General features: G+C 41.3%; 1 protein-coding gene across 1 annotated transcript; it reads right to left on the bottom strand.

Moving 5' to 3' along the window:
* Positions 1-5,330: 5,330 nt before the first annotated feature.
* Positions 5,331-16,723, bottom strand: ACSL5 (acyl-CoA synthetase long chain family member 5). The gene is made up of 20 exons (XM_054382597.1): positions 16,568-16,723; positions 15,918-16,026; positions 15,244-15,308; positions 15,064-15,165; positions 14,656-14,755; positions 12,931-13,109; positions 12,229-12,261; positions 11,960-12,011; positions 11,275-11,348; positions 10,758-10,835; positions 10,467-10,601; positions 9,864-9,998; positions 9,694-9,789; positions 9,080-9,152; positions 8,087-8,175; positions 7,891-8,007; positions 7,296-7,439; positions 6,329-6,430; positions 5,899-5,970; positions 5,331-5,471 (listed from the first exon to the last, which is right to left on the bottom strand). The coding sequence occupies exons 1-20, from the start codon at positions 16,721-16,723 to the stop codon at positions 5,331-5,333; spliced, it is 2,052 nt and encodes a 683-aa protein (XP_054238572.1).
* Between the last annotated feature and the right edge of the window lie 4,675 nt (positions 16,724-21,398).

The raw sequence follows: 21,398 nt of genomic DNA on the forward strand, positions 1-21,398 counted from the left end.
AGCCAAAACAAAATGCTTACCTCCTAAAGGCAGCTAGAGGTTCTGCAGCCAGAAAATACAAGTTTTTTTTTCCACTGCTGAAACTATTGTAGCATAAAGTTTAAAGACAAATCATCTATTAGAAACTGATTCTTTGTAATGGTAGTTTTCCTTTCTATCATTCCTTTTCCTATCATCCCATTCTACTTTTTTTTTCTTTTTAATTCCCTAATCCTTGCTTTCTGCTCCAGGAAGACCTTTCTTTATCAAGCAAAAGAGCAGGTATAGACTTGACATAGCTGTTCTGTGTTCTCCAGTGATTAATAGGTTCAGATCCTAGAAAAGCCAAGTCTAAGGGAAGCAAAAAGCAAATGCCTTTTTTCACACAATAATTAGGTCTGTTGAGCTATTTCTTGCTTTTCCCTTGAGGGACAAATTACTCTTTTTACTTAAAATTTTGAGTTTTGCATCCTTTCCATCATCTAAGAGGATTATAGAGATGTAGCCAGAGAGTGTAGAGATGCAACAAGGAAAGCCAAGGCCCTCCTGGAACTGAATCTCACCGGAGGGGTGCAGGAGAACAAGAAGAGTTTTTTTCAAATATATCAATGATAAAAGGAAGAGCAGGGAAAAGGTGGGCCACTGCTGAATGAGAGGGGAGATACAGTAACTGATGATGCAGAGATGGCAGAGTTGCTGAATGCCTTCTTTGCCTCAGTCTCCACTCCTAAGACCAGCCCTCAGGAACCTCAGTCTCTAGAAGCAAGGGAGCAGAACTGGAGAGATGTGGACATTCCACTGGTTAGTCAGGACAGGGTTTGAGATCTCTTATACCATCTGAAGACCCAGAAATCCATGGGCCCTGATGGGGTGCATCCATGAGTGCTGAGAGAGCTGGCTGATAGTGTTGCTGAACCTCTCCATCATCTTTGAAAAGTCATGGAGAACAGAAGAGCTGCCTGATGACTGGAAGAAAGCAAATGTCACTCCAGTCTTCAAAAAAAGGCAAGAAGGAGGACCCAGGCAGCTGCAGACCAGTCAGCCTCACCTCCATCCCTGGCAAGATGATGGAGCAGCTCATCCTGGAGGTCATCTCTAATCACATGGAAGACAAGAAGGTTATCAGGAGTAGCTAACATGGATTTACCAAGGGGAAATCTTGTCTAACTAATCTGACAGCCTTCTATGAAGTTATGACCAAGTGGCTAATGAGGGAAGAGCAGTGGATGTCATATATCTTGACTTCAGTAAAGCTTTTGATACAGTCTCCCATAACATCCTCATAGAAAAGCTCAGGAGATGTGGCATAGATGGTTGGTCAGTGAGGTGGATTGCAAACTGGCTTCACAACAGAGTTCAGAGGGTTGTCATCAATGGCACAGAGTCAACTTGGAGGCCTGTGGCCAGTGGTGTCCCCCAGTGATCAGTACTGGGTCCAGTTTTGTTCAATATCTTAATCAACAACCTGGATGAGGGCACTGAGAATACCCTCAGGAAGTTCTGATGATACAAAACTGGGGGGGGGTTTGGCTGACACCCCTCAGGCTGTGCAGACATCCAGTGTGACCTGGACAGGCTGAGAGCTGGGTGCAGGCAAACCTCATGAAATTTAATAAGGACAAGTGCAGGGTCCTACATCTGGGGAGAAATAACAACAGGCACCAGGACAGGTCAGGGGCTGCCCTGATGGAAAGCAGCTCCACAGAGAAAGACCTTGGAGTGCTGGTGGACAGCAAGTTCTGCATGGAACAACAATGTGCTCTTGTAGCCAGGAGAGCCAATAGGATCCTGGGATGGATCAAGAAAGGTGTGTCCAGCAGGGCTAGGGAAGTTCTTCTACCTCTCTACTCTGCCCTGGTGAGACCACACCTGGAATACTGTGTCCAGTTTTGGGCTCCCCAGTTCAAGAGAGACAGAGAACTGCTGGAGAGAATCCAACAGAGAGCCATGAGGGTGATTAGGGGACTTGAGCATCTCCCCTATGAAGAGAGACTGAGAGTCCTGGGGCTGTTTAGTCTGGAGAAGAGAAGACTGAGAGGGGATCTGATCAATGTCTATAAATATCTGAGGGGTGGGTGTCAAGTGGAGGGGGTCAGGCTCTTTTTGGTGATTCACAGTGATAAGACAAGGAACAATGGGTTCAGACTTGTACATAGAAGATTTCAGCTCAACATGAGGAGAAACTTCTTTACAGTGAGTGTGGCAGAGCACTGGAACAGACTGCCCAGGGGGGAGACTTTCCAAACCTACCTGGATGTGTTCCTGTGCAGACTATCCTAGGTGATCCTGCTCTGGCAGGGGGGTTGGCCCTGGTGATCTCTTGAGATCACTTCCAACCTCTGATCTACTGTGATACTGTGATCTAATAGTAAGTCTAGACTTGTAATGCCATGCTAGCCTACCTCAGGCTCTAGGATGATGAAGAGTACAGGTAACAACATAGTCAACTGAAACCCTGCTCTGCTATTTAAAGGAAAACAAAAAAATTGCCTTTAATGAGGTTCTTAGCAGTTCATATTGTCCTCTGAACCCTTCTTAAGTTGCATGTACAGGAATTGTTTAACAGGAATAGAAAATACACTTAATGAATGGTATGCAAGTCTCTCATGATTTGGAGAGCTGAAATCAGGGCAGAATAATTCCTGATGCAGTATAATTGAGTTGTTTCCAGTCTGCCTTGTGTGAATCATGTCTTTATTACTCATGCTATCTCATTATTCAGCATGTATGCACATCTGTACTGCAGACCAAATGGATGAATTCATAATGGACAGCTACTAGGTGACAGCTTTTCAAAACAACTGGAGAAGACCTGGGTGTTATTTTGGCACCAGTCTTTGTAACATGGGAAAAGCATAGCAGAGAATTGGACTTCACTGTACCTATAGCCACCCTTACCTCAAATCTTTGTTCACCAACAGTGTTTCAAGCCTGCTGTAGCTTTCTCTGGTGCTCAAAAAATAGGCTGGAGTAATATTTGCACCATTTTAATGCAAACATACTTAAAATACTCTGGTTTTCATGTCAGATTGATACTGTAGAAGTAGTTCAAGTGGCAGAAGAGGCACCCAAAAGGCCAGTTTCACACTAATTTACACTTGAATTACTGTGCACAATTTATTGCTTAGTGCCATTACCCATTCAATTTCTTGTGGCAGCTACTAGCAAATGCTACAGACATGAAGTATCTAAAGCATTGCAGTTTGCCACTGTGAGAAGAGACTTAATTGCCATTAAGAGCAAACCAAGTTCAGAGATTAAGGCATTTTCTCTTCTGAAAAGGTCTCTCTATTGCATTAGAAAAAACTGACCTGTACAGTTACTACTTTCTGAGATGTGGCATGGAAAAGTAGCCCTTCACTACTCAGTTCATAAAGAATAGAACTCTAAGCTGCTTGAAGCACTGCATTTGTTACCTGAATGCTGCTTTTTGAAGGACCCACCATGATGCCAGGCTTCAACATCCAAGCATATCTCTGTAGGAAGTTTCAGCTGGTGATACAATAAACAAAGTACTTTCTGGACACTGGCACAGGTGGCATCACAGGATGAAGCCTCATCTGTACAGATCTCAGCTAAAGCAAAGATTAAGCCATCAGTAAGTTTTACTTCACATTGCTTTAAGGAAGCACAGGAAAGATGAGCAGCCTGGTTAGATGCATTTTCAGACTTAAAACCTTTATGGGCTCAGGTTATGACAAGTACAGCAATTGGCTGCAACAGTTCCCTGAAAAAGTATTTGAATCAGTTTTTGTTACTAGTCAAAACTCGAGATGCCTTACATCAAGGGCTGGATCCTTCTTGACCAACAAATCTACTGGTTGCTTTCATTTTGGGATATTTGACCAAAAGTATTAAATACAGAAGGGAACAAAGACTAGCTGTAAGAATCTGGTGCAGACAGAGAATTGGCATGGGAAAGCTACATGTATTTCTCCATCCTTGGTACCATTGCATTGCCTTTTGGACTGACAGCAGACAGATGACTGCAGGGACAGAACTGGAGCAGAAGAACTATCAGCAGTGGCAGCATACACTTACTGAAGATGTTTCCAAAGGTAGAAACAGTACTCATCTTGCCTAAATAGTTCTCTAAAGCAGCAACTTCAGCCCTAGAAAATTGTGTCTGATGCCTTATTTCATGTGATAGGCTGAAGTAAAATCAATTTCTGCTGCTGACTGGCACATACTGCCTTACTGTAAGAAAAGCTGAACAGACAAGCATCACCTGATCTGGCACTGACTTAATTGTCTCGTGGCCTGAGCTATCAATGAGCAGTAACAGCATAGGTTAGGGCTAGGATTAGAGTTTGTGGTTAGGATTACAAATTGGGATTAAGGGTTAGGGGGTTATAGTTAGGAGGTTAGCGTAAAGGTTAGTGTTAGGATCAATTAGGTTAGAGTCATTAATGTTAGGGGCTAAGGTCATTAGGGTTAGTGTGAGGCTTAGGGCTGGGATCAGGGCTTAGAGTTGTGTTCTAACTGTAGCTACCACTAAGGAGGCAGCCGTAAAGCTTGCTGCTGACAGTCATTGCACATAGCTTTTGGGTTGATTGTGCAGTTAGTTTATTGCATCCTCTGTCCTTAGGAATGACAGCTGAACTTTTCCACTTACCAAGTTTAATTTATGTGTGTAGCACTTTTTGACTGCCAGTGTGAGAACATGTGCAAAACCTGATCCAGCACCTCCCGTAATAGACACATTTACAAAGTACACCAATTGATGCCAGACTGCTCTTTGGAATGAAAAACAACCTCTACCGTGTCGTTCAGGGCTGGGAACAGGAACTTCACTTCTGTAGTTGCTGAACATGCAAAGTTCCAATTCATAAGCTCCAACTCCCAGCTGGAGCTGAAATAGGTTACAGCACCCTGAGTGGAAAGTGTTGTTTTCCTGCACTTGGTTTTTGAACTGATGTCCCCCACACACGCTACTACAAAACATGTAACTGCATGAAAGAGTTCAGTTTGATTGCAGATCAATCCACAGAAGGTCAAAATGGAGTTCAGAGGGAAGCAGGAAAACACCATTTGCCTTTGACAGTGAGAAGTGCATGCAGCTGCATTTTAGAGGCTGAGGCTCTTGAGTGTTTTTGCACTTCAGTCAGTCTAAGGAAGATAAAAGTTCTGGCTTTGCCTGGACAGCTGATGCTTAGTCCCACAAGATGTGAACACTGCCAGTTGTCAGTTATGCTATAGCCATCTTCATCTGAAAGTTATTTTTCCCAGGACACCAGAAACAATGTAAAAAGCTCTCCTTTCTCCCCTCCAGTCATGCCTGTGTTCTCCATAGGTCAGGTAGTGGCACAGATTTGTTTGGCTACTCAGGCAGTTTAAATTAACTTGTCCACTTATTCCTGCATACTCGAATAAAGAGCCTCGATCTCCTTCTGGAAGAATTTAGCAAGCTCTGCTCGCTTTGCCTTCAGTGTTGGCGTCAAAAGTCCATTTTCTATAGAGAACATCTCTGTGTGGATGTACAGGTCTTTAACCTATAAAGAGAGAAAAACAAAACCATAGCACATGACACTTACATAATTACTTAGAGGACAAACAACAGTCCTCCCAAGCTTCCCTGAGCTCAGTGCAAGAACTCACTGTCTCAGGAGCTCCAGTAACTAAACTGTTTTCTGCTGCAAGACAAATGCCTTTTGTCTGCATGGCAAGAGGGTAGGCTGGAACTACTGCTTATGGTGAACCTCCACCCCATCTCATGACAATTGCTACTCTTGTCTCATACAGCCACCTGTCTCTTGCTCAAGAGACAGGCAGCCAATCAATGTTTAATGGCCTACTCCAATCAGTTGTCTAGAGCAGCTGTCTAAGGTCCCATCCTGATACAGGCAGTAACAGGAATGAAGGCTTCCCAGTCATTGCAATAGCAAGTCCTTGTGATAGGCAGGATTTGGAACTACTTACTTGTTCAAAGCTTTTAAGGCCAGCCTCTTTCCCTAGTCTGATCATATCTTCTAAAATAGCTTTCTTTATTGCCTAGAAGAAACAGCAGGAGCAGAATGGGTAAAACTGCCATTCCATCATTGCAACTCAAAACCATTGGCCAGTTCAGGTAAGACTGAGATTGGCAAGAATACATGCACATATTTAAGATCTCACATAAAGGCCACTACAAGGTCATGTCTTCTTCTCATTGCAAAAGAAGTAGTGATAGCCCTTGAAACATCAAAAGACATCTGTACTTAGTTCCATTTTTTGCTGTAAGGATGCTTGTCTGACTCACCCAGCATTAAGCCAGTTTAATTTACAAAACGGGTAGAAGAAAAAGCAATGCAAGATTGGACTTCAGAATTAAATTCTGTCTATAACTCATTAAAAACATAAAACCACTCACTGGATTTTTGCAGATATCTTCATAGGAGCCTTTTACTCCCAGTTTTGCTGCAAATTCTGGAAGCGTTTCAGGATCAGGAACCACTATACCTATTAGACAAGACTGAAAACAAGTGGAAGTGGTCATGTTGAGACCAAGACATAAGAAATTACTTTGATTGTCTACATGAACTTACTTGTGAACAGTGTCTGTAACAAGCAACATCTACATCCCCATTCATTTCCACAGTCACTTATCTGAGTTCTGACAGCACTAATGCAGGGTTTTTTTTTGTGTGCTGAACACTCCAGCAATTACTTTTGGTTGGTTTACAGATTGAAGACTAGGCTCTTCCAGCACAGGTGACAGAGGAGTAAAGAAACACCCTTCTTAAGAAAGGCTGAGAGAGCTGAGGTTGTTCAGCCTGGAGAAGACTCCAGGGAGACCTTCCAGCATCCCTTCAAGTACTTAAAGGGGTTCTGTAAGAACACTTTGTTGAAGTTTTTTGTTTGGGTGGGGTTTTTATGATGAAGGTGGTGAAACACTAGAACATGTTGCCCCAAGAGGTGGTAGTTACCTCATCCCTGGAAACATTCAAGGTCAGGCTGAGCAGGGCTCCCAGAAATCTGATCTAGTTCAAGATGTCTCTGCTCATTGCAAGGAGTGTGGATTAGATGATGTTTGAAAGGTCTCTTCCAACCCAAACTAGTCTGCGATTCTGAACTGTACAGAGTGTACCTGACATATTAAGCCCATACAAGTATGTGATTAGCCTCTTTAACCCAGCTTCCAACTTAATGCCAAGATCTCCTTTTCTTCAGTGTCAATTGGAAGACTAAATCTGAAAGGGTATTCCTATAAACACGGCTTTCTCAGGAACAGACTCTTATATATGCATACAAGACTCTTGTATATGCATACATTTGTGATCTTCCAGAACTCCTTGTGTGAGGAATCTTGTAGGATACTCCCTCCCAACATCACTTACCCTCAGGCTTTCCCCATGCACAAAGACCTGGGCTACAGGAACACTTCCAATATAGACATTTTCTATCTTCTCAGGAGCAATGTATTCTCCTTGTGCAAGTTTAAATATATTCTTCTTCCTATCGATGATCTTCAGTGTTCCATTCTAGAAGTTAAAAGGTGGAGGCCATTAGTTTCAAGTCTCTGTCTTGCTTCTATAAGTAGAAGATAATAGGTTTGCTTTTGTTTTATGAAAGTCACATGCTAATCTGGAACTGATCTTGATTCCCCACAGAGAAAAGGGACACTTTGTCTCATTTTCCCAGTTAGCTCAGGACATGATTAGACATCGCCTTTATTCTCCTCTGACAGAAGCCAAGACATCTTGTTGTTCTTTGCTATGGGAGTGACATAGTCTTAACTATTGGCCTAGCAGGTGTTATTTGAGATCCTGTAATCTAACTGATCTTTGGAGTTTTGCCTGGAATTACTTGGTGAATGATAAAACTACTGTGTAAGGCTTTTATCCTAGAATTCACTCCACCAGCTTTTCAGATTACTGTAAACTAGCCAGGGATTCACATCCAAGGGGTGGTTTGTATTAAGCAATTACTCACTGGCAACCATTTCCCTATGTCTCCAGTGTGAAGCCAACCATCTTTATCAATTGCTTCTGCTGTCTTCTCAGGTTCTTTCAAATAACCCTTGAATACATTCGGTCCTTTAATGCAGACCTACAGCAAGCACAGAGCACTTGTTAGTCACCAAGTCTTATGTTTCAGTGTTTCCTGGCACACAGGAGATTGTACCTACCTCGCCTTCATTGTTAGAAGAGAAGTAGTTCATTTCTTCCACATCCTCTAGTTTTACAATATTGCAAACTAGGGGGGATCCAACATGGCCTAAGAGAAAAACAAAAAAACAAACCAACACATACACAAAAGTACAGTTATGTTTTAGGGATTGTGCTAACAGTTGGCCCTATTTTTATGCAAAGCTAGAAAGACTAAGCCTTGAAGTATGATAGGAAAACTTGGGTGCCCCCCACATATGAAAGACTTCAGGGATAGTAGCTACTAATGGCAATTTGTTCACTGCTTTAGCAAGAACCCATATCGATTAAAGGGATCTGACACCAAGAGTCCAAAGAAGTTATTGTAATGCCATTTTAGACACTTAATGCAGGGTAAGTAAAAGCTAGATCCCAATGCTAAGAGGCATTTATTGCTGTACATGGCTGGTGTCATTGATGACCACACTTGCACCCACAGAATTCCCTCATCAACTTTCATATTCATTTACATTTCATCCTCATTATGCTCTGCAGTTATTGTGTTCTCAAAGATGATGACTTGAGCTTGAATTCAGTATACTCAATAATAAAAACATCCTTACTAAAATGAAAGCTAAATCTTCAAGGTCAGGTGGTTCCTTCAGGAAAAGATACTCAAGTATCATGTCTGATATTTTGCTCGTAATTCTAAGTAAAACAAGTTATTTGGGAGCTAAAGCTAGTTTCTTTAAGCCATTTGGGAAGTTCAGTTTGCTCACTTCTGTACAGACACTACTCTTCTGTACACTGGAGCAGGGTCTAAGCCAGCCTATATCACTTTACACAAGAGATTCTCACTTACTTGAGTAAGGCATTTTGACACCTATTAAGCGTACAGATGACTGTTGCTACCAGGAATCCCTTCAAGATTAAGTACCCAGATTTAACTTTCATTGAACTAAAAGTAGTAGAGCCCATAAGCTCAACTTTCTGTTGCCAGCTGGGGGAGAGTTTCCAAGTCTTGGCTACCATACCTGCTGTAAAGTCTCCAGGCATTGAGAAAGTGCATCCAGCTGAGCATTCAGTCTGGCCATAACCTTCAAAGATCTGTATGAGAAAAGATGAATATTCTTTGAACATCAAGTCCTTGGTATGAAAGAGCTCAACTATGCCTGTACCTAAATCATCTTCTTAGGAAGGAAGCCAACACAATCTTAGTCTTTTAGACCCTTTGGTCTTAGTGGTATAACCAGATATTCTTCATGTTTACCTATGCAAACTTTGCTTTGGTCACCTCATTCTCTGAACTCTGTTCTAAAAAGGTACTACATTGGGAGCTCACTGACTGTCAGGAAGAGCCACAAGTTCAGAGGCATCTTCCTGACTTTGCTGCATGTTCCTATTTCTGCTGCTCAATTCCTTTTCCCAGAGCCTACAGGATAGTTTTCTGGTAGTGTACTTTGAAGCCAGCCCTGCAGACTTTTTTTCTGGTTATAGTTGACTCAAATCAAGTGGCCTGTAAAACCCAAAGACTGACAGCAATCTTTCCAGAAACAAGCTGGGCTGAACTACATCTGTGTCACTTGTTTGGGTGTAATGAAAACAGGTATTAGTTTAAGAAAGCAAATAAAAAAACCCCACATCTTACCTGACAGCCTAATGTTGCTCTAAGAAAGGTCAGGACAGAGGGAGATATAGGGGCTGCACCTGTTACCATGATACGCACTTTTCCACCCATTGTTTTCTGCAAGTACAAGAGAAGCCATCAGTTTCTCCACTATTACATTGCTCAGCTTGTTTACACTTGGAGTAACTTACCTGAACTTTTTTGAAGACTAGCTGATCCCAAATGCTGTCATTGCGAATGATGCCCTGTTTTAGTTCAGCTTTCTTCATCATTACAGCCAAGTTTAACACACAGCGTTTCACTGGGGTCTTTGCACCACTTTGGATCTGCAAGACAAGTATCAGTGACTCTGGGCTAAACTCACATCCTGGCCTCCAGTTTGTGTTTTGTCAGGAGGCATCATATCTTCTTTTGATGTTCTAGGGTCTGTCTTTACTACTGCCATGGTTTAGGAGATGAACCAAAAGGCAAAGCTAATTTGCATCATGGCTGACATACCTCAGCCATAGCTGAGGGATAAGGATCCTTCTAGCTTTGCACTTGTTCCATTTGCATTCCAAAAAGTAAACAATTTTTTCATTTCTGAACAGCAACAGACTTAGCCTAGTTATGACTGGATAACAGTCTTCTTATACTCGTTATACTCAGGACTCTTTACATCTTCTCAAAGGATTTTTAAGGAATTCTTCCTGATGAGGAGTAAATTAATTAGGGGTGACGTAGTAATTCAATATTAACTCTCTATGCTTGCTTAGCTAGATGAACAGCTGATTTAGGTAAAATTGCTCACATACCTTGTCATATACTCTATTGAGTAGTCTTGGTACAACTGGAAACACTGTTGGCTTCAAGCTCATCATGTCATCTGTTAGTAACTTGATGTCTCCTTGGAAGAAGCCTACTTTACATCCACAGCTGTAGGCCACAGTCTGAAAATTGACCAGACTAAATTTAGTCAAGGATAATTCCTAGCTTCATTATTTGTCTGTTGAAAGCAGCATGATTCCCAGTGTCAGGAAAGATCTTGTGTGAATAAGTTTTGAGGAAGTACCAATGGATACTCAGATGCAGAGGTCTGTACATACCTGTACAACTCTCTCAAACATGTGAGCCAAGGGAAGGTAGGAGATGATGACATCTAAACTTGTAATCTCAATTGTGTTCTAGAAAGGGAAGAAAGAGAATTATCTTAGCACTGTTTATGCCTGAGTTACTCTTAAGTAGAAAGTCAATAAAGTTTGGATCAACCTGAGTACTTTGAATTGCTTCAGTCATTTGAAGTGTCTATTTCAGGCCTATCCATCACCTCTCCAAAATTTGCAGCTGCAACTGAGCCATGCTGGATCAAGATTAGATTAGCAAGACTTGCAATAGGGTAGATCAGTGCTCTTGGCATTTGGGACTCTGACTCATTCTAGAATAACTTCTGCACACAAGTCCTTCCTCAATGTTAAACTGAATTTCTTGCAATACTATTGTCCCATTGACATGTAGGTATGTTGGGAAGTTTGCTGGGGGTGACTGTTTTGCAGAAGATGCCCACATTACAGCTAGTTTCATGACTCAGTGACAGCCTAGAGATCACCATTAGAAGTAGCTTACCTCTGTGAGTCTAAGGACAGCAGCAGCATTTGAAACAATGTTTTCATGTGTCAGCATGGCTCCTTTAGGGTTACCTTTGGAGAGACCAAGCAAAATCAGACGTGGCTCTGACTGCTGCTTCTGTCAGTTTCTGTGTCTTGTTTGGTTCAGTTTGAACTATCTTGGTATTATGCTCAGTTATAGCATGCATTATCTTAAGAGATGACATATGTGCCTCATCCTGAGCTTTTTCAGCTATGAATGTTATATAAATGAAATGTCTACTGAAACAGCAGAGTAATTAGGAACAGCATAGAGAATGCTGCAACAAGATGTTTCTCTAGCCCCTGTGCATAAGAGCACAGACAGTTATACAACTATTCTTTAAGACACTATTTTTCATAGGGTAAGATAACATGAATTTGGCTATTCTTCCTCCCAGCTCTAAGCTTTGTCTTAGAGTACTTGACTTGTAGTGACAATGTCCCAAGGAAATCTGCAAGAGTGGCTTGGCACTGTTCTAATTTACTACTTTCCTTCTGTGGTGGTTTTTGGGTGTTTTGGTTTCTAGTTTGGTTTTTGTGGGTGTTTTTTTTGTGTGTGTGTGTGTGTGTTTTGTGTGGTTGGTTTTTTGGTGTTGGAAAGCTATTCTTTCCTGCACAGGGGGACTGTTTTAGTGTCTAAGTATCACTACATATTCTCTTACCTGTGGTTCCACTGGTAAAACACACAACACTAAGATCTCCAGGTTTAGGAGGCTAGGGAGAAAAAGCCACATAAGGTCATGAGTAAGAATTATGTTACTTATTAGTATTTACATAAGCTTCCTAAAGTGGAATGAACCATGAATTCCAGGTGGAAACAGAAAGACAAGATGAAAAAAATCCTGCCAGCCTCTTCTACTAGCAGCCATGGCAAGAGGTGTTTTCAGAGACTAGTTCCGCAAGTTTATAATTGTTTCACAAAAATACTTACAACTGGTTCTCTGATGTTGTTTTTTCCCAGCTCCTGTATTAGAGAGAGAATACATGTTAAAGACATGCAACAATCAATAGGTAATTGCATTACAAATGCAACACTTGTGTTTATGTTGCCTTTTGATGCTCTCTCTCATTCAGAGAGAGATGTCAGTCTTCCTGAATTTAATACATACAGGGTTGGAAAAGCTGACTCCTGTGGTTATGGTAAGTAAGGCTCTGAGTGTGTGGAAAGCAATCAGAACTACTTAAGGAATGTGAAATATTCATCTTATTTGATGTAGGACACATCTCTTTTACTTTACATTTGTGCACCATATTGGGAAGATTAAGCCTAGTATTGGATTGTCAAAACAGCGACTAACTTGCAGTTACGCTTTCAGTTAGACTCAACTGTCAACTTTGAAGCCTGATAAATCCTGTTAGAACTACACAATGAATTAAGCTAAGGAAATCTTCAGTTTAATTCATACTAACTGTCCACAACACATGGGGACAACTTTAGTCAGTGGTTTGAACTCTGCAATGTCACTTGGCTAAATATATCAAGTATCAAAATGACTGCTCAACAAGATCTCAGGTACAGGTATGACAACTGGATAATGCTTACATTAAAGTGTCATTGTTGCCAGAGAAGGTCCAGATGTCTAACTGGCAAGGTATTCCTCTGCAAAATCAAGCAGAAGCTTTAGTCACCTACCTCAACCTCCTGCAGTGCTATAATTTCAACTCCCACTTTAGTTCCTCTGTCCTTGAGCTCTTTATCAAAAAGATCCATGAGAATTATAATCTTCAGACTTGGGGTCTTTTGTTGCTCACAGTTCTCAAGCAAGATCTTTGCCTTCTCAGGCTTGTCAGAGATCACTATGCTTATGTCAGCTACAGAAAAGAAATAACATTTCAGAAGTCTGTTTAGAAGACATGAGGCTAGTGAGTGACAGCTCAGTAGCACAGACTTATAGAACATACCATTGGTTTGTTCTAAAGCCATTTGCAGTTGTTCATGTAGATTTAGTGGCTGGCTTACAGTGCTAAGAAGGTTCCTCCTACCATGACCAAATGATTCTACAGCTAGAATCTCAAGTTTGGGCAAAGTAAGGGCAAATGCTAATGAACTGAAGCCAAATATCTTCAGTCAAAATCAAGATTAGCATTTAAACTTTTACTGTTGTTCTAAAGATCACACAGAATCAACCAGGTTGGAAGAGACCTCCAAGATCATCAAGTCCAACCAATCACCTAACCCTAACTAATCAACTAGACCATGGCACTAAGACCCTCATCCAGGCTTTTCTTAAACACCTCCAGGGACATGGACTGTACCACCTCCCTGGGCAGCCCATTCCAATGGAAGTGAAGAACTTCTTTCTAAGATCAAGCCTAAAGTTCCCCCTGCGCCGCTTGAGACTGTGTCCTCTTGTTCTGTTGCTGGTTGCCTGGGAGCTCATAATGGTCTTCATTCATTGTTTAGATTCAGTCATCTTCCTTAAATCTAAAGAAATTTAGACCTGTTTGAAAGAGTTCGCTAAAATGGAGTTAATTCCTCAGCATCCCAGCATGTGCAAGAAAGCTCTATGCAATTATGAAATCATTTCCCATTAAGTCAGCAGAGGAATTGGATTTGCCTGAACAAGCTGGTTTCCCATTAGCCTCGTAATTCACAGCTGTGTAGTCCCAAGGCAAGACCTGTTTGCAAGGCTGACCAGAATAACGGTTGAAGTGTATTGCTTGGCAAATCTTCTTTATGGGTTGGAGGGTTGTGATAGCAGTGGGCATTTCCCTCCCCCCAACCCATACCTCCTGTAAGACTGGAGGAAGTTTGAAGCTATTAAAGCTTTCTCAAAATCTTCTTCCATGATGGCAGATTAATGTTGCTTCTGTAGAGCAACAGGCTCTAACCACATAGATTAAAGAGATTAGGCATAAGTCTCTTTATGAGGCATAGGGTTGGACAAGACAACCTCTAGATGCCCCTTCCAACTGATACCACTCTGTAATATCTTTACCCCTCCCCTCCTTCACTCTTTACAGCCTACAACTTTAAATCAGAGACACACAGCTAGTCTTAAATTGCAATGCATGTCTGTATTGTCTGACTGTTTGGCAGTGTGGGAGTTCAAGATTGCAAAATGTCAGATAGCAAAGAGCAAAGAGCTGGCCACTCTGATTTCAGTATGGTCCACAGGATCTAGCAAGTCTTCAGTGGACTTGCCTTCAAGACACTAGGAAGCATGAGAAGCCCACTGGCTTCTTCTACATATGTCCTCAGCAAAAGAACTTAATTTATAGGAGTTGTCTATAAAAGTGGAAGAGCAGTAAGGTTCAAGCTACTCTGACTTTTACATCAAACTCCTGTGAATTTCAGGCTACTCTAAACAAAGCTTCTTAGAGAAAGCATTATGAAATAGTATAAGTCAATATTTACCTTGGTTAACAATATGCACAATGGCATCTTGCCCCAGAGTGTCATAGAGTGGAACAGCAACCATTGAGTAAGTGTAGCAGGCATACTCTGAAATGATCCACTGAAGAGAGAAAACAGTGCATCTCACAAGACAGGATTACCTATAGATGTCACAGAACTTGACTAGCCCAGGTACACATTAGCAGTGGGGGGTGTGTAAGGAGCATGTCCTTGAGATTGTTAGAGTAGTGAGGGGTCAAGATCGTCGTATTACGTGAAAGGCATAGTATGTGCATAGTCAATAGTCAGTAACAAGTGATCTGGAATGGGAAAAGCCAATTGTGATTGTTCCTCATGTGGCCCTAAGCTATTTAAATACTGACCCTCTCTCTCTCCCCAGGGTGCCAGAACGTTCAATTTGTTGCTTACCTCTGGCCTATTCTGAGCAAAAATGCCAATAAAGTGGTTTGGTGATGGTTTGCATCCTTTTTGCAGCAGCCCTGATCCCAGGTATTGAGCTCTGTCCAAAACCTGCAAGATAGTTTTCCCTCATTTGAGCACCACAAGACAGTATCTGAGAGTAAGTCATCCATCCTGTACAATACTCACCTGTTTATATGTCAGCCACTGATAAGGTTGCTTGGGTTTTCTGTAGCCTAAACAGTTGCCATTTCCTAATGGAAGAGTTGAGAAAAGCCATTGTAAAGCTCAGTACTGAAGTTGCATGGCACTTCAATGCAATACTTTGGGAAGTATTTTCAGCCTGGCATCCAGCTAACTGCATGGAATGTGGAAGTGCAGTGTCTATAGTTAAGCACTCTGTCCAAGCCAAGACTGTACAGCTGTTGACTTAAATCCTTAAAAGCAATACTTCAAAAGTTTTCCCATTTCACAACTCATGCGAGATTGAAATACCCTGCAAACTGTCACATGTTTCCATACATGGGACCCCTGAAGTCACATATACACAAATGTAAGCTGGCAGTAATTTTACACTGCAATGCAATGCACACAAGAAAAAGCAGAGATGTTTCTCTCCAACTCTGACGATTATATCCACTCATTCGTCACTGCTTTACCATCTTTAGCTTCTGATGTTTTTTGCTGCCCAGTCTGCCAAGTAAGACTATTTCTACATCAGTGGAGGGGAAATAAATATAGCCACTTGTCACCCCACAAAAGGCTAGGAAAACTTTTGTTAGGCGAGAGGAAACGTGAAAGAGCTTGAAATAATTCAATTTACTTGTGACAGGCAAGTACTAACTATGAGATGCAAAGCTTACCAGAAACATGCAGTCCTCTTTGGAAAACTTCATACAACGTTTTAGCATCTTCAAAGTAATAAGAAACCAGGTTATTATCTGTCAAGAGTGCACTTCTTCTGGCTCCTCTCTAGGAACAGGGCATGAAAGAGTGCAGAACAGATGCAATGTTCTTTGTTCCTCAACCACTCTCCCAGCAATCCCCTTTGAAGCAGTTCAGTAGCACTGAATTGTTAGGGAAATTTCATTTTCCCTCCTGATTTTAGTCTACTCAGTCATATAGAGATGAATTTTCTAGGTAGCCTAAATTAATACTGAATTAGAGGTTATTACAGAGACCTTGACTAAGACTGAGTACTACCACTTGCCTATTTACATGAAGTGTAGCACCAGCCTCAAAACTGATGCAAAGCATTTAAAATACTGAAGGAATTCAGTGATGTCCAAGGCCATCTAGTAAAAATCCCACCTAACCCTGTTGCCAAGAGCTGCTGTTTGTTGCTCTTAGTGTCTTAAGACGTCCCTTTTCCCAATACTGCTGTTCAGTTATACACTGGTGAGAGAAGATTATGTATATCAGAAGAGTTTCCATTGATACCCAGAATCAGAATAGATCAGTATTCAGATTAAGCACAAAATTAGTCCATGCCCCCAAGCAGAGTAAGCATTACCTCAATTCCTACTGACTGCTTGTTCAAGTCAACAGGAGGCAAAACAGGTTTTGGCCTGCTTATCACCCACAGGATGATGCCAGCTCCAAATGCTATAAGACTAATCAATGCTGGTGTTGGGAGCGGTGAGAACAAGACTTGAAGTATCCAGATCATTGTGCTGGATCAGTGGAGCCAGAGCTGAATCTGAAACAAACCAGAGGTTTAGTAGATATGAGCTAGAAACACTCACTACCTATAAGCCATGGTTAGTTAAGTAGTTTGTTAAGCAATACTATAAATCATTTCAGCAGTTTGACCCTAAAGAGTCCTGGTACAATAATGAAGTTTGTTTATGCAATGCTTTAAGACTCTTAAGAGATCTCAAGTCACTTGCCCCCATTAATCTTAATCCATGCTGCATCCACCTCCACAAAAATCTGAGGCTTGATGAAGTCACACAAGGGACAGATGTAAATTCTTGCTATTCAGGAATTGAAATCTGCCTAGAGACAAGCAAGACATAATTCCCCACATTAAGTATAACCAAAAAGTGCCAACAATTTGGTGATCTGAGTAGTGGAAGTAAGAAAACTCCTCAATATAATAGCCATCCAATTGGAGGGGCTGTTGCTAAGACAGTAGGGAAATCACTAAATCACATATTTGTTACAACTACATATATCAGTCTGCAGGACAAGCAGTATCTTCAGCAGCAGCAGCTCTTACTGGAAAGCAGTGTTTATGCAGGAAAATATTTCAGACAGTGAAATGATATTTAGCATGAGATACAGCACAAGTCAAAACCATGAAAGTCACTTTCTACTAGGAAGTTGTGACCTGGGAGTCAGCGTCTGCTGCGGAAGTCTAGCTGGGAAATACAGAAGCAGTTCTGTTGCTTGCATCCTTCAGAGTGTCTTCCTTCAAGGGCAAGGAAGCAAAAACTGAGAATGCAGGATTTCTTACGAGAGATGGAGATATCTACCTCAGCCTCCTGCCTTAGAAAGAAGTACTTCAATCTCTAAAATGTTCTGGTATGTTTAAAATTGAATGACAAAGACAAATCTAGTCCAGGTGACTGTTCTTCATCTTAATCAACTCAGCTCTCACCAACATATCTTTGGTAGTATGTAAATAGCTGTGCAGGACATGACACATCACACTTGGCAAAGTGAATAACCACAGCCTTTGAATTTCCTTCATACACAACCAAGTGAACCCAGTTAGTACACAGTATGCCAGCTAGCAACAAACTAAATCCCTGTATAAGAATAGCAGGTGTTCTGGAGCAATGGGCTCTAGTTATCCTTTAAGTAAAATTTCAAGACAGTTGAAGGTATTTTCCAAACAGTCAGTAAATTCAGCCAGGTCTCAAAGTCAGAATTCAGGCCTCTGATCCCAGACCAACCAGAATTAGATTGCCTGCATCTGGTTTACAGATTTATAGTTTTCATCTTCCAGTGGCTGTGATAATCAGCAATCCTACCATGTTCTCTGGTGAGAAAAGGCGTGCCTTGCCCACTCAACATTGAGGTAAGAAAGGGTACCTCAGAAAGGGTCTTCAAGTGCAGGCTGCCTAAAGCATGTCACCAATATAATCTAAAAAGTACCAACTCCCTAGACCTCTTTTCTACTCTAGGCCTTAGTCACCACGTGCCCTTCACACTCCTGACCTTGTGTTCATGTATGAAGAGTCCAACAGAATTGTCCTACAGCAAGGCAGGCAGGAACTGCCCTTGGCACTCTGCACTGACTGACAGTTCTAGTCACTGGGGAGGGCCAAACCTGTTCTTTCTGCAGCAGTAGATAAATCACTGAAAATCTTTCCATCAGAGTATTCTTGTCTCCTCACTGACTCACATGCAAGGCAGCTCTTGCCAAGACATCTAGGAAAACTGAACATCAGGCCATGGAGGATAACGATGCTTGGAGCAGAGAACTCAAAGTCCAGAGAGAACACCCAGTCAAGTTGAGAAAAGCCTGAAAATTATTAAATGCAGCAAAGCTTTTGCCTTCAGATTCTGAATCAATTCCACAAGTCTCTTGCACAGAGAGAAAGAGAATGTAGATAGTAATCTAATCCCAATGCAATTTAACCAGCATCTATAGCTAGTCAAGAACCATTTTCAGTTAAGCCAAACAGGTTTTTAATTTGAAGAAAGACCTCTTAACAAGTTATCTCTGAAACCTGAAAATGTTAATTTGCTTTTTGTTGATGTGCTTGTTTTTAAAATACCTGTCTTCATTAGCCTGCTTACAGCACTAAATGAGACCCTACATGTGAAAGTCAAAACCTAACATCCCTTAATGCTACAGAAGCTCATGTTGTGTCAAAAGAAAACCACAGACACCCAGATCTTGTTTGCAATATACAGGAAGATGGTTTTTGTAGCTGAAATACTATTTTCAACTCCTCTGCTTTATCTACAGAATAGTCATAGTGTTTTGCTTTTACTTTCCAGCATAGGGTGTGTTATTCAAGCTGTGGAAAGAGGCTGTCAGCAAATTTGTCTCAGTTCCCAGCATTAGGACAGCCATTTCATAGAATCACAGAATGCTTAAAGCTTCTACTGCAACTCTTTGTCAAATCCCAAGTCGTTGCTAGCTAATCATCTTTGGTATCCTCCAGCAGCCACTTAAGTGGCTCAGAGCAGAGAGGACAGGGGTCTGTACTTGACAATTTTCTACCCATGGGAAGAGAAAAGCTCTACCTTAGATCTGTCCCATGGAGCAACTACAAACAGAGCTTAACCCATATCCAAATGTCCTATACACACAGAATACCTGATCTACATCACCTGAGTGAAAACTCAGCTCAGCACAAGACAAAGCCACAACATTTTAAACAGACAGTAGTTCATGCTGTGGGGCAAATCTGAGCACCAGCTGCTTTTTTACACATGTAAGGGGCAAGGACAGAATGCCAGAAACCCCTGAGTTTTGAAGGACTCAGCTCCCTGTGAGCAGAAAAATACAAAATGCTCAGGATGTCACAAGCAACCTGTTGGGCCTCTTGTGCGATAGGATGCTGGACATTTAAAGTGTGCTTATGTTGGCTGCCCTGACCAATGGTCAAGAATAAGAATAAGGTACACTAGGCTTCAGAGTGCAAAGGCTTAGTTTTTATCAGAAGAAATTACAGTGATACCATTTACAACCTTTAGTTCAGGAGTACATGTCCTCTTTTCTACTGTACCCCTTTCTTCCCTCAACCTCTAGAGAGATTAATTCACTAGCTAAGAGTGAAACAGTTACTCCGTATTTTCTCCAAGTTCAGATATTCTCTCCACCAGAGACTGAGCTTTGTACTACCAAGCACCTATGTATGAAGAAAGAAATCAGTGTTAACTCCATCACAGAATTCTTTACAGACAGCAAAACAAACTCTCATACTTGCACAATTTCAGAAGCAATGCTCATGCAATACCTGGGAGAATGCTTTCTTAAATGATATTCTTTGTCTGAAGTTCAGAGTTTGCATATACTTTTGAGGTGATGATGAGAACTTACTAATGCAGATCAGTATGCTAACACTGACTCTTTCCAAGTAGCAAGAGTGGAGTGCAACCAACCATACTGGGTTCATTAATTAGTTAACCACCAGCAGCTCACTCTTCACGTTTGCTTACACAGTGCAGCTCTTCCCTGGTGTCCTGCAGATGTGAGCCACTATGCCAGTTCTTACTCCTCTGGAGCATTATATCCCATCTTCCTCCAGTAGCAGCGAGGAGAAACCTTGTGTTCTGCAGGGTTTAGGAACATCTAACTTTTAGCATCCAGAGAGAAGCTGAAGTGCAAAAGCTCAGCTGCTGAATAGCAACACATAAAAACCACAAAGCAAAATCCACAGTAACTTGCACTAAGCCCAAGATACACTTTATAGTTAGGCTTTGCTTTCAGAGTACCTCTTATGAGAGTCAAACAGTGCAAGTACCCTTTGATCTTGGCTGAGAAGCACTCTGCTAGAGGGTGGGAAAGAATGAGACCTTAGTAACTTACTTTCAGGAAGCGTAGTGCCCTGTGGTTTTAGCCTGTACCTTACAGGCTGTTTCTGGGCCTTGCTCATGAAGCCTGCTGAACTTGAGCTTCCAGTCTACTTGAAACAGAAAAGCCTTTTTTAATGAAGAATTTTACTATGTCTGACATTACTGCCCTCCACTGAGAGGGCAATGACACCATGACACTACTTAGGATTGCAAGTCCTAAATCAAAATGCTAAGCTTGACTATATTTTTTATATAACGTTGTCCCCTGGACAACTACCTACTCACAAAGATAGAATGTGTTCAAGCAGCCCTTTAAAGTTCTGAAATGTTGTTAAAATAGTCAGTACTATGGGCGCTGTTTATCCTATTAGATAATACAGGATCACATTCTTGCAAAAGATGCATTCATCAGCATTGTGTTAACAGGAAATTACCTCTAGAAACACAACCAGCATGATTTAAAGGGCTAGAACTAAAGCTCAACTTGAAAATTCAGATATAACTCTTTTAGAAAGCCACACAGAAGAAAACATAGTATTAAAAATTTATATATAAATATTAATGCCTTTTATCACTATCTATTATTATAGATAACTTTGAAGAGCAAAGAGCAAACATATCTGAACTTAACTCAGCCTAAGGTTAACATCTAACTGATAGCCAGCTACCAAGAGATTTCCTAGCAGATTCCTGAAAAACTCATTATCTTGAACCTTGCAGCTAGTCCCTGCACTTGCACATAGGTATAGCATTGCCTGTGGGAACAAAAACAAGAGAGACCATTAACAATAAGATGAATTAAAGCAGAACTTCACTATTTATACAAGAAAAATCTCAGAGCCAATATAGAGATGAGAACCAAACAA

This window comes from Indicator indicator, chromosome 7 (genome assembly GCF_027791375.1).
Source record: "Indicator indicator isolate 239-I01 chromosome 7, UM_Iind_1.1, whole genome shotgun sequence".
NCBI classification, from domain to species: domain Eukaryota; kingdom Metazoa; phylum Chordata; class Aves; order Piciformes; family Indicatoridae; genus Indicator; species Indicator indicator.